The 19552-nt window shown below is 35.4% G+C and overlaps 2 protein-coding genes across 2 annotated transcripts in view; both read left to right on the forward strand.

The window, feature by feature from the left end:
* LOC127170003 (FERM and PDZ domain-containing protein 1) overlaps positions 1-3078 on the forward strand; it is a 29526-nt gene extending 26448 nt beyond the window's left edge. Inside the window, exon 16 of the mRNA XM_051117726.1 lies at positions 391-3078. Within this exon, the coding sequence (XP_050973683.1) occupies positions 391-3047 (2657 nt within the window). The 3' untranslated portion in view covers positions 3048-3078. The remainder of the gene's footprint in view (positions 1-390) is intronic.
* A 2196-nt stretch (positions 3079-5274) lies between these two features.
* melk (maternal embryonic leucine zipper kinase) lies at positions 5275-17930 on the forward strand. Its single transcript, XM_051115322.1, has 18 exons — positions 5275-5514; positions 5967-6049; positions 6137-6222; positions 6430-6546; positions 6633-6776; positions 8786-8854; positions 9285-9377; positions 9463-9561; positions 9671-9739; positions 9824-9922; positions 10310-10396; positions 11180-11308; positions 11533-11685; positions 13260-13530; positions 14509-14614; positions 15474-15633; positions 16127-16230; positions 17335-17930. Exons 2-18 carry the CDS (start codon positions 5986-5988, stop codon positions 17510-17512), a joined length of 2028 nt encoding a protein of 675 aa, XP_050971279.1. The 5' UTR covers positions 5275-5514; positions 5967-5985; the 3' UTR covers positions 17513-17930.
* Positions 17931-19552: the final 1622 nt, after the last annotated feature.

Genomic DNA, 19552 nt, shown 5'->3' on the forward strand with positions numbered 1-19552 from the left:
TTTTTTTTTCTTTGCGCACAAAAGTATTCTCGTAGCTTCATAACATTAATGGTTGAACCACTAATGTCACATTGACTATTTTAACAATGCCTTGACTACATTTCTGGGCCTTAAATGTGTCGGTTGCGTTGCTGTCTATGCAAGGTCAGAAAGCTCTCGGATTTCATCAAAAATATCTTAATCTGTCTTCCAAAGATGAACAAACAGGTTTGGAGCAACATGAGAGTGTGTAATTAATGACAGAATTTTCATTTTTGGGTGAACTATCCCTTTAATCATATGAAAATTAGTTATCTGTACCCATCACTAAAAAATCATACCCAAAATAGTCCTGGGCAGCTTTGCTAACAAATACTTATGATATGTATTCGCTGATATTTTCCTTTATAGAAAATTCTGCAGAGTCAAGCACCATATTACGGACAGTAAGCCTGAGGGAGATTGGCATCTGTGCAAGTGAACAAGAGGCAGAGGATCTACAGAAGAAAGAAAAGGAACAAAGAAAAATGGTTTCTCAAGCTGAATCATCAGATTTCAACAAAAGATCCAAAAAGCGTCGCTCATTCATGGAAACAAATTACACATCCCTGGTATCATTCCCAGAAGAGGATCATTTAGGTAACAGCTATGGAAACTGCATCCCAAACTATGGTGCTATATCAGTCAACCAAGGTGCTGGACGAATGGCATGTTTTGATGGAGGATGCTCAGATCAAGGTCCATGTCCTACAGTCTTATGCCTAACAGATTCTGAAGGAGAACCAGCACAGCTGGATTTCAAACCCATCAACCCATCCAAAGTCAATGGATCAGGACCACATAATCCCACTGATACACACTCAAACAAAGCATATCAGCGGAAACAGCAACTTATAGAGATGGAACCAGATTCCATGGAGTTCAAATCAGTAACTGAACTAATGTCTACTGTATCGCCAGCTATAGTAGCAGTACGCTCCCATGTAGACTTACAGGATAAAGAAAACACCAGTAACCATAGCAGAGATGATCAAGAGGAAGGTGCAGTGGGAGGTCTAGTTGAAAGGCTGTTTGGAGGCCACTTGTTCTTTGATGTGTCTAGAGGACAGTATGAAAGCAGAGATGATCAAGTAAGCAAACAAATGGAAGATCATTTCCAAGACAGTTCAGTGACTCAAAAAAGCAGCTCACTACCAAAACTAGGCCAGGTATCTCCATTAAGTTTACCCTACTTCCATGTCCCAAGCATATCGTACACCACAAGCTCTGAATTAAACAGAGATGACGACATGGTACATCTCCAGTTTGGGATGGGAGAGCACTCAGTGCAGCCAAAAGAGAGGACCAGAAGTCAGAGCTTGTCTACATCTTTTGATAATGGTACATCACATTGCCTAACAAAGCACTTATTTTCAGAGCACTTCAGAGAACCAGAATCTGAGGAAACTGATGATATTTGTGACCCTTCACTCCGAGAACTATCTTCTAGTCTTCCATCCTATGAACCAAGCCAAAGGTTCCTTCTTACACCATGTTCATCCGGCATCCTTGGGCGACTCTCTGCCTCAACGTTGCGGGGAAAGATCCAGAACCTTCCCCTCTACTTATCACGTTCCCAGGAAATGTTAAATGCCATTTCCAATGGCAGTGGCAATGCTAAGCCTGCAAGAAGACTTTCAGAAACACAACTACAGAAAAACGAAGTTGAAGTAGCAAAAGAGGCAACTGAGGATGTAACGTTGAATGCAGGTTCTCCTGAGGTAACAGAGGTAAAAGTGGTTACCATTGTATCCGAAGAGGTCACTGAGGTCATTGAGGAGGTAAGAGAGGTCAGCCACATTACTCCTAAAACATGTGGACTGCAGAAAACCAAAAGTGAACCTAAAGATTTTTCTGTAAAAGCCATATCCCCCTTGTTCTCCAAATCAGACAACTCTTTTCAAGTCAGCCCCTCGTCTGTAGTGGTTACTACTCAGAACCTAAACGGACCCTGGGGGCTGGTAACATCTAGTGGGTTACAAGGATGTAGCCACTCTCCCTCAAGCACAAGTCCTCATAACTTAATTTCTAGTTGTGGGGTTTTTGCAAACTGCCAGTCCAAACCTACCCTAACCCAGCCACAATCCTTGCCCAGCTCAAAGCTACATGAGAAACCAAACCTCAGCTGCAGCTCAGTACTGGCTATGGGGTGTGACACTGTAATGGAAGGTGCTCAGACACCCTTAGAGACTTGCCACACAGTATACACCAACTGTTTCAGTGGAGTTCTTGACAGTGCCAGTTTCGATGACGAACTCACCGTATATGAGTTTTCCCGCAGAACAAGCCAGGGTGAACCTGGGGATGCTGTTCTGACATCTGTTCCTCCTTCCTCGCTCTCTGCATCACCTGCATCTTTCTCTCCATCTTCTCCATTGCCCTCATTCCCTCATCTAGTACTGCCTGCTTCTTCATCTACAGAACTTAGTACTCTTCTGTTTCCGTTGGATGCTCCTGATTGCTTCCTTTCGGATCCTCACGAAGACATCATCACTTCACTGCTGACTCGTCGATATCCCCTACCACCAACAGGATTCCTTTCTTTGCAAAGGGATGTGGATACCCTCCTAAGTGTTCTTGCTGGCGCTATGAAGAACGAAGATGGAGTCCATGAGCACCCCAGGGATACCTGTGTGGCTCACTTTTCAGAGAACAAAAGGCGATTACATGTAGAGGCTAGGGGGCTTTTAGCTGGATGCCAACGCGTGGTCAGGGTTGGGCAGACGCCAGAGGAAACACTTCAGTCGTTGTCTGAAAGCTTCCGCTCACTGGTACAGCTGACAAGTGTGTGTTTATGTTTCTCTAGCTGCCAGCGATGCAGGGAGCGCCATGCCCAAGCACTTACAGGACTAGCAAGTGTTGCAAAAACTTATCAGGACTTTGCTCGGGCAGCAGAGCTTGTGGGAAGTGCTCCTGAAAGAAAGACTTGTCATGATCTCAGTATTAAACTCCTGGCTCGCCAATGCACTGCACTAACAACTTCAGTCTTCTGCCTCACCCAGCTTTTTCGCACTCTCACTGCCCTTTGACCTTTGAACAGTAACACTGAATAGCAACCGCCCCCCCAAAAAAAAAAAAGAAAGAAACCTGTCAGAATAACTCAGTGTGGTTCAAATTGACCTATTGAGATATATAATATTAACCTTTATGCAGTGTCAATACCAGTAATAAGCGTGCACTAATACTGCATACACTCACATACATACAGACACTGAAACATAAAACCTGCCATTGAAATTTTTGAATAGATTAGCCTAAAATGACAAGTGTACTGAGAACAGAATTTCGAAACAGGGTACTGAACAGTTTGTTTTACAGTATTTGTTGGGTGTAAGTATTTAGTATTGAATGTAATTCTAAACCATAACTGTCTTTGTACTATTGTTGTCGGTAATTTATTCTGCTTCGTGAGAAAAGCATAGACAGGGATTTTGTGTAATGTATCTTCCGTCATTCTCATATTTGCTGTCTCTTGCTTGCTTTCTCACTACCGTTCTCACCAATGTTATGCACATACAGTATATTCTCTTCTCTCTGCTATACCTAGTGACTATTAGAGAATGTTATAAAAGCTTTCTGCAGTAATTACCTGGGTTATAAATGTTTACTAAATACAAACAATATTTTACTTGAGTTGCCAGTTATGTTACTGTGTTCCTTTAGAAGAATATACCAAAGCCTATGTATGAATGATTTTGCATTGAATGCAGATTCATTCAAAAGACTTTACACTGACTTTTGCACATGCTTTACAGTTATAACTTAACAATGTTAGATTTATTTGGAACATTACATTATTTTTGTGGGAAAACTACAGCAATGTTTGGTGCCATTGATTTAATTTTCACTGAGTTTTTCCTTTTCAGTCATTCCTCCCTCGTTCATTTTCATAAAACACTGCTCACATAATCTTACCATCATCAGATTATTGTAGAAAAGGTTTGAAGTGTCAAAAGTGGAAAATTACAAATTTGAGTGTGGCAAAATATTAAATGACTAAATTAAATGAAAAGTAATTTACCCACCAGTACATGTGTCTGAATACCAAAAAGCTGCCATGCACTCTTCCTATAAGGCATGCTGTAAGCCATAGACATACTGTATACCTTGGAAATAGTGGGCTGCATGCAAAAATGAATGCATGATTGAAAGAATGACCAGTGAGTGAACGAATGGTTATAGCAATGAAAACCGGCTTTGTAATGCAGTATTCACCCCATTAAAATGACATCTAAATGACTGGAGAATGTATGTTTTATTAATTAGACTTAACACTATTCTCTTCCATATATACCAACACAATCATTGGAGGCAGATAAACACAAGATTGAAGAGGCAGAGTTTATAAGGACTAAATGACTGAAGAAGTCCTTTTTTATTTTTTATTTAATTTAATTTATTATATTTTGTTTATATATATAATTATTTATTTATTTATTTTTCGAATGGATTAGTCCTGCAAAAAAGTCTGCCATTTTCACCAGAGGGTCCAATTATGCCATTTTTATTAAACTTTACAAGGTTAGTTTTTTTTTAATAAACAAAGAAACAGATGAATTGTTCACAGATTGTAATAACATTAATTAAAGTATATAAATAAATAAATAAATAGGGTGAATTTTCATCTGATGCAGACCTGAGACAGCTTAGCTCCTTGTAAATCAAGTTTTAGGTTTTTAATATGAAATTAACTTCCCTCGTACTATTAATTTTCGGAAATACCACAATATACCAACTTACATGGAAATGGGCGATTCAGGTTTTAAAGCATTCATTGCCTATCTGCAACTTATGGATATTAAATTTAAAAAACAAAATGTTCTGGTACGTCAGGTATTTTGGAGCTCATTGGCCACAGATTTTATTTAATTTTATTTGACTTTACGAGGGTGTAACGTTGTTTAGTAAATAATGAAATCAAAAACTAACCTAATGTGTAACGATTCATTCTTTTTTCAGATATATGTGTGGCTATTCAGTTTCAATTACAAACTCACCATGAAATATATATATATATATATATTTTTTTTTTTTTTTTTTTTCACCCTGAAAAATTAATTGGAGTAACGTTAAGAAAAAAAAGAAGTGACATACGCTTTCGAACAAGTTCTGAACAAACGCAGAATAACTTAAACGTAAAATCAAGGTAGTGGCTTAATCATATCTGCAATTCTGTTTTATTCAAACCATTATTCTGTAATAAAACATGTTTTCTTTTAGGAAAAAAAAACACCTTCCACGTAGCGCAGAAGGACTTTTACCGTAACAGGAAACAGGAACTGCTCTGACGTAGTGGGAAATTCAAATTTTTAAAACATGTTCCAATGAAGGATGCTGTAGCAGTTTTATATTTATATCACATTTTAAACATATGTAATCTCGAATAACAGAGTGAACTATTGTCTCTTTTTTTAACATTTCATTATAAGCTTTTTTTATTATTGTTTTGTCCTTGCTTATATCTGCGTTTTTGAATCGTTGAAGTGAGCACAGCTGGTGAGTTTGTTCAACATGTTGATCAAAACAAACCATTTTTATGACTGCTTTTACACTAGTTCATTTATTAACTTGTGTTAGTTTGACGCAGGTACATTTTAAAGTTTTCACCTTTGTGAAATATGCTGATGCATCCAGTACATTGCTCCGCGGTGATCATAAGTTAGTGGAGTTTTAGAAATGTGAGATGTTTTTCCACAAAAACCTATCGAGGGAATAAAAATAAAAAAGGATTATCTTCAAAGATAGTCTTCCAGCACTGATGGAGTGAAAAGTTAATATATATGTAAAGGCTGCTCTTTGTGGTTGAGTCTTCTGTTTTGTGGTTTGTTCGTGTTGTTTACACCGCTGTGATCACCATTCTCACTAAGTACTTGATATTGTCAAGTGGTCTTGAACAAACGTGTCGCTAAAAATGTGTATCTAAAAGAAAATATGCTGTTTTGATGCAGGTATCAAAGTGTCCTCAGCATGCCTGTAGAAAGCACTTCTGAACTTCTCAAGCACTATGAGGTTTATGAAACCATTGGCTCAGGTAATTATGCTTTTATATAATGCTTTAGAGACTGTGCATATGAGAGAAGGTCGCACATTTTGTTTTATTTCCGTTTTTAACCCATAGGTGGGTTTGCCAAAGTCAAACTTGGTAGACACATACTGACAGGAGAGAAAGTGGCCATCAAAATAATGGAGAAGAAAGACCTAGGGGTAAGATCTGCTTTAGGTTGGCCTTGCCTTAAAACAAATTTTACATTTGCACAAATTCTTTTGATGAATTATGAGAAAATAGGGAGATATTGCTTATTTTTTCCACTTGTAGATGAAATACATTGTGCATGCTGAAAATGAGAAAAGTATGTTGTTTGGAAAAGAAATGCTCTGTAAAGTGTGTGTGTGTACGTCACCTGTTTCTAGGATGATCTGCCACGAGTTAAGATTGAAATTGAGGCTATGAAGAACCTCAGTCACCAACATGTGTGTCGTCTCTACCATGTGATTGAGACATCGAGCAAGATCTACATGGTGCTCGAGGTGTGTTTTCTTGAAAGTTATTCTCATGCTAAATGAAAATGGAGTAAGCTTTGTATGTTTATATTCATATATCTTTTCACTCTTAGTACTGTCCTGGAGGAGAACTGTTTGATTACATCATTGCTAAAGACCGGTTGTCAGAGGAAGAGACCCGAGTGTTTTTCCGTCAGATCATCTCTGCATTGGCCTATGTTCATAGCCAAGGTTATGCCCACCGAGACCTCAAACCGGTGAGTTAACTGACTTTTAAATAGCTTAATCATATGGGTTCTTCAATTTAAAGGAGCAGGTCACCCAGAATTAAAAGCTGTCTTAAAGGAATAGTTCAGTAAAAAATGAAAATTTGCTAAAAATGCACCCACCCCCAGGCCATCCAAGATTTGTTTCTTCATCAGAATGTCTTGTGTGAATTAGGAGATATGAACAGATCAAACAGCGATTAGTGAAAACAGTCTAAAACATTTCTAAACTAAGATGTTGGTGGATTTTAATGTGAGGGGACGATAGGAGATAGCCTTTTTAGCTTAACCCTTTAACTGTCACCGTCTGCTCAGTGGGATGCATAAGTTTACTTCACAAGTTTACATAAATCCTAATCTAACCATGACAAACTATACGTTGTTGGAAAGGTCTAAGACTCCTAAATAGATATTTTACCATATGTTTGTGTTACAAATTATGTAGGAAATAGATTAGTATATGTCAAGAGTGCATCTTAAAAAAATCTCCATTATAACATGAGTTCTGAGCTTTGTCACAGAAGACTTTCTTAGTTGCCTTTTTCCATTTCTCGCTTTAGAAATCATAAGAAATTATATATCAGTTCAAAACTTAAAATCTCAAAATTCATCCTTTGAAAAGCATTTTAAAATCAAACATTGCATTGCCACAGAAAATGTACATCAAAATCATATTACAAAATGTTTAATTCATGAATTATAAAAATGTAAGTCTGGATAGTGTATTTTTATGTCCGTGTTCAAAAATGGGAGTGGCAGTTAAAGGGTTAAGGAATGCTCTTGTGGATTTTGGTCTTTACTGTATTTTGACCAGAAGCAACGGTATCCACATGTTTCTGATGGGCGCTACTGTAAAAAAGAACGTGGGTACAACTTCCGGCGGCTGTAGTAGTATACCAATGGTATTTTGTGTGCAAAGTGTTTTTCAGATCATTGTTTACCTTGTAAAGTTGCAGACCTTTATGAGAGATGTTGTTATGGTGCTCAGGGAGAGCATGTGTTGTTCGAAGCTGTGCTCCCACATCAGAAAGTTTGGATCGCTAAATCCTGAATGACTCTTAACTACTGATGTGACATTTAAACTGAGGCATTCGAGCTTGTGTTAAGGGGTGTGCCAGATGAAGCCTCGATTTGAGGCTTGTGTTGTTAACATAGAAATCATGAACCCAGTCACAAAGCAAGCCTCACAAACTCTTCAGTCCCGTGCGAGATTCACTGTGTGTCGGTTCAAACCCCCAGATCTTAGTTATTCATTTATATTTTTAAATGCCCAGTCATACAAGTAATATGAAAAATACAAATTATTTCAGAAAAATTAAATATTTGCGATATACACTTAATGTGTACATTATTCTTCTATTACAGTCAGATGAAATGTCAGTGCTTTATGAGGCTTCATTTGCCCATCACTACTGTCAGCTGTTGAATGAATGAGTGTTAAGTCCAGCTTTTTTACTTCGAACCGGAAGACGCTCCCACTTTTGACGCAAGGGCTCATAGGGCGTAGGAGACTTGTGGATAAAATTTAAAATATTTTAATGATGGATTTGTTTATACAAGCATTCAGCTTATTATTCACTAGATGTTAATTGATGGATTGGAGTTGTTTATTACTCATTGATTATTGTGATGATTTTATCAGTTCATTCATAATGCATACGATTTTATTCTGTGGAACTCAAAAAAGAAATGTGAAACACTGTGCTCATTGATTTGTTTTTTTTGGACACTGTGCTCATTCCTCTTTTCCATTCAGTTACAATTATTAGGGACAGATGCTTTTAAGCTTTAAAAAGAGGACACAAAAGCACCATAAATATGGTCTAATTTGTTCGCTATATTCTAAGCCACGTGGCCATGTGATTGCTTGGTGTAAGAAACTGACTGAACAATATTCAAATTTGGAATAACATGAGGGTGACTAAATAATGGCAGTATTTAGGGGTGAATTATTACATTGTCAGTGTTTTCTTGACACAACTGTTTCTTACTGACTTTAGGAAAACCTGCTGATTGATGAAGATCATAACCTAAAACTCATTGACTTTGGCCTTTGTGCCAAGCCAAAGGTGTGTATTCATCTATTCTGTTCATTTTCTTGCTTAAATAGACACATTTATTTATTATGTATTGTTTTAAACCAGCTTCACAGAATATAACAGTACAAATATTGCAAAATTCATCAATTATGACACTAATTATAGTTGTAAAGCTGCTCTACAGAAGACAGTACTATCATTATTCAGCTCATGTTAGTTTAATGTTGATTCATTCCTGTTCACTAATGAACAAGGTCACTGTGCAACGTTCATTAAATGTGAAACCAAATCAATTCAGCTATAAATTAGCTCTATGAAAACAATAGTGTCATTAATATCTTACTTACTGTTTAAAATATATCCACTGGTATCAGTGGATTAAAATACATTTCTGACTTGGCTTAGATTCAGAGTAAATGTTTTGAAGGTGTGTTAAAAGTTGTGAATTTACTTTGATTAGGGCGGTTTGGGTTTTGAATTGCTGACCTGTTGTGGCAGTCCAGCGTACGCAGCTCCAGAGCTCATTCAGGGCAAAGCTTACATCGGTTCTGAGGTCAGTGTGGCGTATGTGTTTCAAAAGTATTTGGCAAATTAAGCATGTGCATTTTTTTTTTGATCTAATGGCATATGTGTTTCAGGCTGATGTGTGGAGCATGGGTGTATTGCTTTATGCTCTACTGTGTGGTTTTCTTCCATTTGATGATGACAATTGTATGGTCCTCTACAGAAAAATTACAGTAAGTTTGTGTTATGTGTGAGCATTAAATTTCATCACCACTGTTTGTTCTAGTAGTTTTGTATAGTATGTGATCTCATATTATCCAATATTGGCTTGTGTTTTGACAGAGAGGCAAATATAGCAACCCACACTGGCTTTCACCTGCTAGCATTCTGCTTCTAAACCAGATGATGCAGGTACTGTACACGGTTTGTGTGTCTGTTTAATGCGTTTTAGTAAGGCAGTGCAATTTTATACCAGTTTATTCTCTTTTTCTGCAGGTGGACCCAAAAAGGCGTTTGACTGTGAAACAGTTGCTTGATCACCCTTGGGTTATGAAGGGATACAGCACACCAGTGGAGTGGCACAGTAAACATCCTGTAAGATAAGTTTTTTTAAAAATATTATAGTTGCATCATAATTCTCCAATATCCAATTAGCCAAGTGGAGCAAGTATTTTTTATACAAGACATTTCTTGGGCTTAAAAGTTGCTGTGATTCTTATTTACTTATCCACAGCAATTATATTAGTTTTAGCTCCTTTAAAGTTTTAACAGATCCATATGACTTTAATATGTTTATGTTAAATTAAACAGACATGTGTCAGTATGTTTATTCAGCAGTGTTTATTGATTATTATTAGACATTTAACTATTAAACATGGCTAATACATGTAGAGAATACTGTGTATGAGTCATATGTGATTGCACTTTTGATAAACAAGAAATCCTGTTTTAACTTCCTAAATGTGTGTTTGTTCTTTTTAGTTGGGTCATATAGATGAAGACTGTATCACTGAAATGGCCGTCACTTTCAAACAGTCCAGACAACGCACAATCCAACTTGTGTCAGAGGTACTGAGTTATTCCTGTGATTTTTAAATAAATGTTTAATAATATTAAAATTCATAAGTATGTATTTCTTTTTATATTTAGTGTATAGATCTAACAAAGACACTACATTCAATGTTAGTGTTCAGTGCATCATTGTTCATTTTAATTAGCTTATTTTGTGTTTAAGAAACATTTCCTAGTAATATCAGTATTGAAGACAGTTTTTATGCTTAATATTTTTTTGTGGAAATGTATGTATTTATTTATTGGATGAATAAAAAAAAAACAAAAAAACATTTAAGTTTATTATCGATTTATTTTAAATGAATAACCTTTGTAACAATGTCCAAATTTATACTGTACTGTTACTTTTAATAAATTTAAAGCATCCCTGCTGAATAAAAGTATTATGTCTCTCTTCAAAAATTACTCCAGACAATTGAATGGTAGTGTGTATGCAGTTTGAGTAATACTTTATGCACATGAAGCAAATGGTTGCAAAAACAGGTCCCTATATAAACTGCTATGTTTGCATCTGGTTGTATTGAATGTTATTTAATTTAATGGACTATAACCAGAGAAAAATAACTGCAAAGAAAAGCATGAAATCACTTTTCTTGACATAAATTAATGACAGTGACCACTAGATGTCAGTAGATGCCAGTACATTGGCCAAAGCTGCTTTGCTTTAACTACAGAAATGTGACTTCTTCATGATTCCCTCTGTTATAAACGACTTTCATACATCAATCACACAGAAGAGAAATCTATATTCAGTGTTTTTTTGTTTGTTTGTTTTTTCAGTGGAAGTATGATCAAGTGACTGCCACCTACCTTTTACTGCTGGCTAAAAAGCGTCAAGGGCGTCCTGTGCGTCTGAGAGCAGAATGCCCCATGATTGACCCCATGTACTCTCCTTTACAAGACATGCAAGTGAGTTCAGTATTCACACATTTGGAAGCATTGTGAATGCACAGTGGTCAGCTCGTGCTATATTTATTATAAAAATGCAAAGATGGTATAACCATGGTTTAAAAGTCACACAGGAGTAGATGTGTTAATTTTTTAATATCACTATAATCATGTTTTGCTTGATGTGTAAATGCTTATGTAGTTGAAGTCGTTTACAGTAGTATGATTTTGTGTATCTGTCTCAGCTGAAGAAGAGTCTACGCTTCAGTGAGGATGATGATGGTGTTCACCCAGTGGTGCTTGGCTCTATGGTCTTCCCCCCTGATTGCTACGATGACGAGAATCCCTGGACCCCTCTCACACCCAGGAACACACACACTACAAACACTCCACGCATGGTTAGCCTCCATGTTCTCTTTATTTGTCTGCTCTTCCCTCTTGTCCAGTGCTGCTTATACAGCCAAAGTTGTTTTTATTTTTATTTTTTTTACATTTAACTTCTTTTTTTTATTTCTCCACACTCTTATTTTCTCTGACTGCTTCTTACTTTTGTTAGTTAATACTGTTACTTGTTTTTTTTAATATACTTAAAAAAATATATAGAGTACCAATTGGAAAAATAGTCCTCCTGAATTATTGCAATGTTGCTAAAACTGGATTATGTTTGGTCAGTTTAATAAATATTAAAGTTGGAATAATTAAGATTTTAAAAAAATGTTTTACAATAAGCTGTTATTGGTTAACATTAATGTATTAACTAACATGAACAAACAATTAACACTACTTTTATTTTACTATTTATTAATCTCTATGTTAGTTCATAAAAATACAGTCGTTCATTGTTTATTAATGTTAGTTTACAGTGCATTAACTAATGTTAGCACAAACAACTTGTGATTTTAATAATGCATTAGAAAATGCTTAATCTAAGATTAGTAAATGCTTCAAAAGTATTGTTCATTCTTGGTTCATGTTAACTAATGTGGTTAACTAGTGAACCTTGTTGTTACCAATAAGTCTTATGTTCACAAATTTATTCTAGTTTTTACTGTGACATTATCCTTCAGAAATCATTTCTAATATGCTGATCTGGTGGTTATTATTGTAGATGCTGTAAACTATAGTGTTTGAGATTCATTAATTATTATTAGTTCATTAATACAACACGTTAAATTAAGCAAAGGTGACAGAACATTTATAACGTTACAAAAATGTGTGTTTCATAAAAATGCTATTCTTTTAAACTTTCAACAGTTTTAATTTTCAACAGCGATAATAGTAAGAGCCATTATTAAACCATTATTAAAATTTTAAAATAGTTTTACTATTTAAAATAACTGTTTTCTACTTGAATGTAATTTAAAATGCAATTTATTCCTTTGTTTTAAAAGCTGAATTTTTAGCAATGGTATAGTGTGTAATGTTACAAAAGCTGTTTAGGTAAATGCTGATCTTTGGATCTTTCTTTTCATCAAATAATCCTGAAAAAACATGCACTTAACTGTTTTAAATATTGATAATAATAAAAAATGTTTCTTGAACAGCAAATCAGCATATTAGAATGATTTCTGAAGAATCATGTGACACTGAAGAATGGATTAAAGATCCAAAATAAAAAATCTTAAAATAAATTTTAAATTGTAATAATGTATTTTTGATTTAAAAAAGGCAGCGTTGGTGAGCAATAAGAGACTTATTTAATCTTATTTATTCCCCTTTTTTATTAACATTTTATGGCAACATGAAACACATTTCAGCACATTTAATTTCAGTAATGTGATGTATTCTCAAAATGAAACCAAATGTTTAGCAACATTAATGTTAAGTATTACACACTCACGTTTGTGATTCTCAATGTCTCACTCTTAATAATTACTTTATAAATTTTGTCATTACTAAAGGAATTACTCAGTCTAGTAACCCAGAAAATGCTTTAGTTACTAATTGTTCTAAAAACTCTTGTCATCTTCAGAAGCTCACCTCGGAAACATCAGAGAAGCGGCGGAATGAAATAGGCTACTCCCCCATCATAGAGCAAGGAAGACCCCGTCAACAAAAGCCAGAGAGACACGATAGAACCAGAGAAAATAAAGAGAATCTTGCTGTGACAGGCACAGATGGAGATGTTTTCGCTCTTCCTGCCCCCCGAACTCCAATGAGCAGCAGAAAGACCAAATCCAACAGAAATGTAGCGACAACACCTAACAACAACATCACTACCACAAGCAGCAATGCAAACAAAGGTAAACTGGATAGTGAATCAGTTAAATATCACGAAAAGTGTACAAAGTGTTAACTTTTGATGTTATAATCCAAATACATGTTAGCCTTCGTTGAAAGGGTGGCCCTAATGCAGGGGTCACCAACCCTGATCCTGGAGGGCCGGTGTCCTGCAGAGTTTACCTCCAACATGCCCCAACACACCTACCTGGAAGTTTCAAGTTTTCCTAGTAAGACCTTGATTAGCTGGTTCAGGTGTGTTTGATTAGGGTTGGAGCTAAACTCTGTAGGACACCGTCCCTCCAGGACCGAGTGTGGTGACCCCTGCTCAAATGCTCCGGGTCAGTACAGTTTTTATTTTTTATTATTTTTATTCAATATTGTTTTCTTTACACACTTATTTATAGGAAATGACAGCTAAACAAAATGATTCAAAGTGATTTATCAGTGAATTGAGGTTCTCTGGAGATCTCATGTCTAATCGAGGCTTTCACAGCTGGCAATACCTGGATCTTTCCTCTTATCTTTCTGTGCTCCCTCATAAAATATACATAAGCCTAAATGCTCATTTTCTGCAAACGCTGCATTTTTTGTGGTGTTGTTCGGCACAGTAATGTGACAACTGTAGATTCTTAAATGTCATGTGGGGTTTAAAAGAATCTCTAAGAGTATTGGCGTGTTTGTTTATATGTTGTGTCATCTAGCATCTATAGTTTGATTCAGTTAACCAGAGTGTGAGTGTATGTCTCGATATGGGCGCAGTGTGTCTGGGGAAACGTCTTCATGTCCCAACATCCACTGTGTCCACCTCGTTACTGTCACACACCACCTCCTGCACTGGAACGGACAGGTGCACACTGGGGACGGAGCGTGTGTATGTGTGCATGCGTGTGTGTACGAGACAACTCCCGAAGTGCATACTGACAGGTGTACGTGTCGCTGTTCCCAGTGCTGCGGCAGCATGTAGCATGTAGTGACACGTGTTTATCCTGTGTGTGCAGGAGCGGGCAGTGCCACTAAAGAAGTGTCCCACAGGAGAGAAGTGGACCAACAGCAGAGCGGCCAACAAGGAGAACTGGATATACTGGCTTTCAGCCCCGAGAGAAGGTAGAAGACTTTCGGTCTTTTGTGAGATAAGACAAATAACCAGCAGAAAGAAAAAAAAATAAGCAAAAAGGACTATAAATGTCACAGGTTTTCCCATTTCACCCAACAAATGGCTTTTGAATATACAGTTGAAATCAAAAGTTTACATACACCTTGCAGAATCTGCAAAATGTTAATTATTTTACAAAATTAAGAGGGATCATACAAAATGCACGTTATATAACCCGAATAAGATATTTTACACAAAAGATATTTACATATAGTCCATACAAGAGAAAATAATAGTTTTAATAATAGAAATTATAAAAATGGCCCCATTCAAAGGTTTTGTTTTTTAGTTTTTTTGGGGGATGGTTGTTCATCATTCCCTTGTTTGTTCTGAGCAGTTAAACTGTCGGCTGTTCTTCAGAAAAAATCTTTCAGGCTGTACAAATTCTTTGGTTTTTCAGCATTTTTGTATATTTGAACCCTTTCCAACAATGACTATGATTTTAAGATCCATCTTTTCACACTGAGGACAACTGAGGGACTCTCATGCAACTATTACAGAAGGTTCAAATGCTCAGAGTCGGGGGGGGTGAAATAATAATGTATAATATAGTTTTTTCGCTTTTAACCCTTAGAGTTAACAGGCCATTTTTTGCTTGACTTGTATGATTTGTTATGAATACCATCTTTGCATGTAAAATGAGATGAAGCACTTGCTGCACTTTTGTAGTTTGCTGTTGAAACATTTAAAATTTAAACTTGACCCATTTTTTAGTAGTAGCATTCTGGCAAATGCTACATTGCATTGTGATATTTTTGTAATAACAGAAAAATGCAATTATGTTCTAAACTGAATTTCCCACATCTTCAGGTCTCGATCTTTGGACCTGGCTGGCTGTCAGGTGGACAGCGGGCAGAAGCGTAAGGGAGGTAAAGTGTTTGGCAGTCTGGAGAGAGGCCTAGATAAAGTTATTACAATGCTCACACCCAGTAAGAAGAGAGGACTTCGAGATGGACCACGCAAAATTAAGGTATCATTCGTCTAATTTTTTAATTTGTGCTCAGCCTGTAATATTGTTTTTAATGTCTGTTGTTTTATGTGACTTTTCCAGTCCAGAAATCTGACTTTTAAAATAGTTAAATAATTAAATAGTTGTTGAGGGGTTAAATTATAAGAAGAAATATCTTGATATTTTGAGTTGCCCTAGCTTACTTCAATGCTTTTTGTCATGTTGTTTGTGATTATTGGAAGAAAGAGGGTTTTAAAAGATAAAGAAACTCATACAACTTGAGTGTTAGTAAATAATGATAGAATTAAAATTTTTTGGTATAACTGTCAATTTAAAGGTGTAGTTCACCCAAAAATTCCATCATCATTTACTCATCATTCCAAACCTGAGTTAGTTTCTAACACAAAAGAAGAATTGGTTGAACAGCCAAGCAGTTGCCAGTCCCCAATGACTTCAGTAGTATTTTTCTCCATATTGCACATGTAGATGCTCATCAACTTGCCCTGTATTTTAGGCTCAATACAACGTGACACTCACCAGTCGGACTAATGCTGACCAAGTGCTCAATCAGATTCTGAGCATCTTACCAGAGAAGAACGTAGACTTTGTTCAGAAGGGGTAAGTTAAACTCTTACATCAAGTGTTTCCTGAAATGGTGATTCAAATGTTTTTTTCTGCTAAACCAGTGGTTCCTGAATCAAACAAATCAATCAAACTTCAGCAGGATGATATATATATATGTGTGTGTGTGTGTGTGTGTGTGTGTGTGTGTGTGTGTGTGTATATATAATATATATATATATATATATATATATATATATATATATATATATATATATATAATATTATGTATATGTATATATATGTATATGTATATATAAACAATGTAATTCTAAAATAAAATACAGTTCTGGAATACAAAACATAACTGTGTTAATTTAATATACTAATAGTCAAACGTTTTTGAACAGTAAGATTTTTGTTGTTACTAAGCCTGCATTTATTTGATCCAAAGTACAACAAAAACACTGAAATTTTTAAATATTTTTACCATGTAAAATAACCATTTTCTACTTCAGTGTATTTTAAAATGTATGATGTATGTTATAATGAATTTTTAGCAGTGTTATAGTGTGTACTGTGTAATGTTAAAAAGCTTTTTATTTCAGGTAAATGCTGATTTTATTTTTATTTTTATTTTTTTTGGGATCTTTCTTTTCATCAAAGAATCCTGAAAAAACATACTTAACTGTTTTAAATATTGATGATGATAAAAAAAATTCTCGAACAGCAAATCAGCATATTAGAATGATTTCTGAAGGATAATGTGACACTGAAGACTGGAGTAATGATGCTGAAAATTTAGCTTTGATCACAGGAATAAATTACATTTTAAATATATTAAAATAGAGGGCAGTTATTTTAAATAGTAAAAATATTTCATATTACTGCTTTTGCTGTATTTTGGATCACATAAAATGCAGGTTTGGTGAGCAGAAGAGAATTCTGTAAAACATTAACAATCTTACTGTTCAAAAACTTTTGACTGGTAGTGTATAATAAAAATGTTTGAAAACAAGCAGCCTTGTCAAAATAATGAAAATATTCAGTTTGAGTCAAAAAGAATAAGAACCACTGCTCTAACCAAATAACTTGGTTTAGTTGATAAATTGTTATATATTAATTGAAATTATATATCATAATTTCCTCTTTTTTTGTTAGCTATACTCTGAAGTGCCACACACAGTCAGACTTTGGAAAGGTGACCATGCAGTTCGAGCTGGAGGTTTGTATCCTGCAGAAGCTTGAGGTAGTCGGGATCCGTCGACAGCGGCTCAAAGGTGACGCCTGGGTGTATAAACATCTGGTAGAGGACATCCTGTCCACCTCCAGCATCTGAAGTCATTTAAAGTCTACTTCAAGAGTGGCATCACCTTTTGCCCACCTTGAGTTTAACGCAGTGGACAGTGTCTGTTTGCCCTCCAGTCCAACTTTACACTTCTTATGACCATATTCATCATTTTTCATTGTGTGGGAGATGGTACAGTATTATTCTGCCCTTGAGAGAAATGCAAACTTTTTTGTCACTTTATTTTTATGACGTTCTAATTTAGCAATAAGCAATACTCACATAGCATTATGGCAGCAATTGTTTCTTATTTGTCTTTTGTTTTTGTGTTTGTCTCCATGATATAATGTCCATGTCATGTTTTATTTGTTTTAACATGTAAAGTTTCTAATCTGTTACCCTTTTCAATGTCTGTCATTTTGTTAATGTTTGCTTTTGATAATGTTAATCTGACATGTAATTAAATAAATATTTTAAACACCTGTCTCACTGTATCAGTGACAGATTTATTTGACACTTTTTTTCAAATCATTTGAAGAAAAAAATTTAAAAAAATCTTTTTTTTTAGAACATGAGTATTAAGTATAGTTAGTTAAAAGTTAACAGTAAAGAGTAGAACAATAAAAACTATGTTATCCATAAATGGTGTTCAAAAAGTAACAAAACAAATGTGGTAAAAGATGTAACAATGCTTATCATAAAACAAAAAGGGAATTTACTAATTATTTTATTTTATTTAATAAAAATAACCTCCTGAGAACCGACCATATATATTCTTGCAGCTAAATATAATCCCCCTGTAACACTGTGTGCTTCTTATGTTGGTATTTATAGCCTAATATATGTCAACAGTAACGGTGAGTCCTTTAAACTGGAGACATTACGTATTCATTTAAAAAAACCGCCTTCCGAGACTTCTTAATATGACGTCATAAAGAGTCTTTAAAACGATCTGGAAAGCAGCGTTCTAAATGACTCTTGGTAAACTGAGGTTAAGCAGCTGATGTACCTGTTCTTCGAGCAGACCCCTTGTGGTATGTAAAAGCACGTGAAATCGGTATAGTTGCCCCCCTGCCGGCCTGTGGTGGTCTGTAGGTGTGCAGTCGTGCAGGGGGGCCGTGTAGAGTTGTAAATGACCGGTGTGGTGTAGTGTGTTATGTGTGGTGGTGGGGGGTGTGACACGGTGATTGACAACAGGAGGACGGGGTGGTTATTCTTTAGAACCAAAATAGCTTTAATGGTTTATAGCAACCCCACCCGACCCCGCCCTTCATTAGTAATGGTTGCTAATCACTGTTAACACCTGCTATAAACCATATTTATGAGTAGATGGAAGTCAAATACATAGTTAAAGTGAGGAAAATAAATTACCAAAGAGTTCAAAATACATTAATTGATATTCAGTGAAATGCAATAAACTCAGAGCTGAAACAATGATTGTGTTGTTGTTGTTGTTGTCTTGATTAAACACCTCAAACTCATGATTCCACATGTAGGTGGAATTTTCTGAATGCTTTACTTTATTCACACAATATAACAGAACTTAAATCTCGTAATTTTGACTCTATTCTTTATTCTAAAAATATTAAGGTACTAAAATGCTGCCATATTTATTTAATTATTTAATGCAAACACACTCTTGCGAGCCCAAAACGACAGAACAAGGTAAAAAAATAAATAAAATAAACTGCTCACATCTCACATTTTAGTTGTGATTTATTTAATTGAATTCTTTCTGCAAATTCATCCACAATGTCTTTAAGGCTTCATGTTTTCTCAGCGGAAAGAATGGCTACTTTCCATAGTCTTTTGATAAAAGAATTATAATTAAAGGAAGAGAATTAAAACGGTTGTGATACGACCTCATTCTAGGGCTGTCACTAACGATTATTTTGATAATCGATTAATCTGACGATTAATCTGATATGTTTTTTCTGTTGTAGTAATAAGAATAGACCCAAGTGAGCAATAGCCTTTAAAATGACTAACATATATAATAGCAATGAGGCCGTAATAGTTTGAATAACATTAAACAAAACTTTTAAAATACATAATTTATAATAAACAATAGAGCTAATGTACATTATGCAT

This window comes from Labeo rohita, chromosome 1, assembly GCF_022985175.1.
Source record: "Labeo rohita strain BAU-BD-2019 chromosome 1, IGBB_LRoh.1.0, whole genome shotgun sequence".
NCBI lineage: Eukaryota > Metazoa > Chordata > Actinopteri > Cypriniformes > Cyprinidae > Labeo > Labeo rohita.

What these genes read in the sequence shown, in the direction of transcription:
- melk (XM_051115322.1), top strand. Translation starts at nt 5,986, where the DNA reads ATGCCTGTAGAAAGCACTTCTGAACTTCTCAAGCACTATGAGGTTTAT. An exon ending in TTCTAAACCAGATGATGCAG is followed by an intron (nt 9,740 to 9,823) that starts GTACTGTACACG and finishes CTTTTTCTGCAG; the next exon opens with GTGGACCCAAAAAGGCGTTT. An exon ending in AAGCAGCAATGCAAACAAAG is followed by an intron (nt 13,531 to 14,508) that starts GTAAACTGGATA and finishes CTGTGTGTGCAG; the next exon opens with GAGCGGGCAGTGCCACTAAA.